The sequence below is a fragment of the Sceloporus occidentalis genome, unplaced genomic scaffold, assembly GCF_023333645.1.
Source record: "Sceloporus occidentalis isolate IW3139 unplaced genomic scaffold, rSceOcc1.0.p SCAF_85, whole genome shotgun sequence".
Lineage (NCBI taxonomy): Eukaryota > Metazoa > Chordata > Lepidosauria > Squamata > Phrynosomatidae > Sceloporus > Sceloporus occidentalis.
Genome location: NW_028317065.1, coordinates 1,960,851 through 1,964,407, shown reverse-complemented (window position 1 = coordinate 1,964,407; position 3,557 = coordinate 1,960,851). Strand labels below are relative to the sequence as shown.

The 3,557-nt window shown below is 41.0% G+C and overlaps 1 protein-coding gene across 1 annotated transcript; it reads right to left on the bottom strand.

The window, feature by feature from the left end:
• Window positions 1-850: 850 nt before the first annotated feature.
• LOC149285065 (zinc finger and BTB domain-containing protein 5-like) lies at window positions 851-2,878 on the bottom strand. The gene has a single exon (XM_089495873.1). It carries the CDS (start codon window positions 2,876-2,878, stop codon window positions 851-853), a length of 2,028 nt encoding a protein of 675 aa, XP_089351999.1.
• Between the last annotated feature and the right edge of the window lie 679 nt (window positions 2,879-3,557).

The following is a 3,557-nucleotide window of genomic DNA, read 5'->3' as shown; positions in this document are numbered from 1 at the left end:
TTTAATACATTCTAACACACTCATCAGCATAAAAAAAATACACATTATGGGGGCAATACATAAATACATAGAATGTGTATTTATTGAACACAAGTGCATACTGCGATTGAAATTAAACAGCTTTACTAGTCATGGTTGAAATACTACTAGGTATGTAGAAGACAAATGCTATATACAAAATGATTTAAAACCAGTCACAGATTGGTAGACATTCTAATCATATAATATGCATAATTATATGCACATATAAATATTTGGCTCGCTTTAAATAAGCATGTTTCTGGGAACGTTTACAGCCAATAGTAAACAATTAAAGCACTGTAAATTTGCTGATGGACAGTATATTAAAAAAAAAAAATAGATAATAAAGAAATGTTATTACAGTTGGGCTTTTACAACAGTAAACAAGTGCACTGGCAATGAAGGTTACTTTATTGGTAGCTTTTAAATATCTTCCATCAATAAAAGGTCAATAATTTAGTTAGGGAATTGGGGTGCTGACAATACTTACCAGAGGTTTTTTAAAAAAAAAATAATAATATATGCCTTTCAGCATTTGTATGAGGGTTTCCACATCTGTACAGACAAAGCTGTTAAATGCTTTAGGTTTGGTTTCTTAATTACCGTTCTTTCATAAACACAGAAATTAAGTATTTTGTTATACCTCATACAGAAAGAGGTTAAACACTTATTGATAGGGTTTTCCCCTAAGACAACAACATCTTGACTAAAAGTCACCTGGATTGCTTAGACACAGTCCTTGCCTTCCAATCCTTTGCTCAGATAACTCATAGATCAGATACCTGGTCATTGAGAATTCTTATTCTTTTTCCCGGGGTGTTAATAAAACTTAAAGTAAGGTTGTAGGAAGATTGCTGTTTTGCCACCTAAGGCAAGTCGTTTTGGAATGCTTGTACAAGTGACTAGACTGACTAAACCTCTTTCCACATTTCAAGCAGGCATAGGGTTTTTCACCTGTATGTACTCTGATATGCTTCTTACAGTCTGTTAAAGTGAGAAATGTCTTACAGCATATTTTACAAGCATATTTGCGGGCACCTTCCACGACCAACACATTGTGCTCAGATAAAGCTTTCTTGCACTTTGAAAGAACATCCGCGGACGCCCTTGTCAGCTGGGGTGGACCCTGCTGCGATGAATGACCGTTGTCATAAGAACTTGTCCCGTTCATCAGGAGTTGAGAAGAGGTGCTATCCTGTAGCTGGGCACTCCGTACAGAAGTCACAATAGGCATTTTTGGGGCTATGCGGCGATAATTCGGGAAGCTACAAGCTCTGCCTCTTGCGCTTCCCATGATGGATCTGGACATAGAATGAAGCCCTAAGCCAGACCTCGGGAAGTCCATTCCAAATGGATCGTTTCCTCTGTAGTTCGATGATTGGGTACAAGGTATAGACATTACGTCCTGCATAGGACGGGCAAAATGAGAATCCGGACCGTCACTGAAGGGATTTTCTAAGTGAGACATGACACCAGATGAATGACTGTTCTGTCCCGACTCAGGGCTCACCAAGTAGGACACCTCTCCATCCATCCTGCAGTCACTGGTAGTATTTGGAATGTTGTCGTCATTTTGGCTTAAGCTCGCACTTCCATTTCTAGTTTTGTTCAGAAAGTTAGAAATACTGAAGGAGGATTTGTGCTCCATGTTGGGAGTCACATCTAATATGTGAATATCGCCAACTCTATCCGTACTAGACTGGGGGTCCGAGAAACTACGATCACTGCTTTCTGGGCTCAGTTCAATTTTCTCTCCACCTGCAACACCCTCTACTTCAACAGGCTCGCTGCCCTCTGCTTGCGAGGTGACATCGCTCACCTCATCCTGAGGTTCCGGGGAGCTCAAAGGCTCAGATTTGACAATCACTCGCATGTGATCTTTTCCATCCACGGTTATCTCATGAGTTTCAGAAGGGTACATATTTTTATCACAGGCATTTTCCTGTACATAACTAGCTTCAGCTGTGTTTGTCTGGGATCCCATGGAGATATGCGAAATATTGTCTCCGCCGTTGTCAGATTGGCTGGGTACTTGAGTATCTTCTTGACTATTGTATGACTGATCAAATATTATTGTGGCATCCTCTTGGTTTTCTGGAGCAGAATCAGATTTTAAGTTGTCTACAATTTTGATGGAATCGGGGGAGAAATACCCTTCACGAGAATTAACCATTGACTGAACACTTTCAGGAGTAACATCCGTTATGAGACATTCATCCAGAGATGTCCTCATTCGTTGCCTAGCCCTTTCCTCAGATGACTGTTTCCTTTTGTGAAGCCTCCTTATTGGGAATGTGGCCCTTTGCTCCACCATACTGTTTCGAACTGAGGAACCCATGGAGTTATGTTGCTGCTGTGACTGTTCCTCGTTACTCTGATTTGAATTCAGAGCAGAGCTCACTATGCTTAGTCCTAATTGCTGAAGCATGAACGATCTCTGCATGCGAGCGCTTTGCTCTTGAGCTCTATCATTGGGAGACATGGGCAGTGTCCTTGTGGTGAGATAATGCTTACACGCTTTCACTACCGAATTTAAATGCAAGTGAGACGCTGCAAGTAAGACGTCCATAACATTGCTCTCTCCAAGCATGAGCGTCGATGTATACATCATGTCAATAAGGGCAGCGAAGGCTTCAGAGGTTACCACCTCGCTGTCCAACTGAATCATGTTCATGCTCTGGTCCCCCTCGGCGACCGTAAAGAGGGCTCTGAAATGAGTGCTGCAGGCAGCCAGCACAGAGCGGTGAGCTTTGAAATGACGACTGCCGACCACAATTACACAGTCGCAGAGCTGCCCTTGGAGCCTCTGATAGTTCAACTGCTGGAACGTTTGTTCAAAATGCCCAGGAAAATCCATGGTCCTAGAGAAAGGAAAAGCAAAAAAAGGACATCTCAAATAAGTTTAAGAAATACAGTGCCATGTTACATAACTAAATTCTACCAATACCAAAGGAATGTGGCAAACAAGCCTGGGGGGTGTTAAAATCCCATTATTTAAAATTTTCAGGCACATTACGGAGTGATATACTCAAACTGAGTTTCTAGACCTATCAGCCAACATGAAAAGGACAATCAACTACGAATGAAAATAAACATCTTGATTTATTTTGTACATTTTGTTAAATATTCCCTTGGATGCCTGTGAAATGTGTGATATTTCTCCTAAGTCTCCCCCACTGACTTAGCTATCCATTATGCAGGGCCAGTTCTGCTCTTCTTACTGGAGAAACTTAACTGGTGTTGGCCCTTCATAATGAATGGAAAAGACCCCAACTCTCCTGCCAAATGTCTTCTTCACCCCCAAAGTGTTCTAAATATTTAGTTGCACTGTAACTAGAATTCCGTCAACAAGACTTTTGTCATTAAAGTTTCTTGAGACCCCCACATAACACAAACACATTTCACTGAGAAAAATCACACAAGACACAGAAAGCTCCAAAAGTGTACAAAAAAAAATCCAAAATAAAGTAGTATTTTAAGGCATAAAAACAGGATTGATTTTTGGAGTGACTGACTTGCGGCTTGGAAACCTGGCT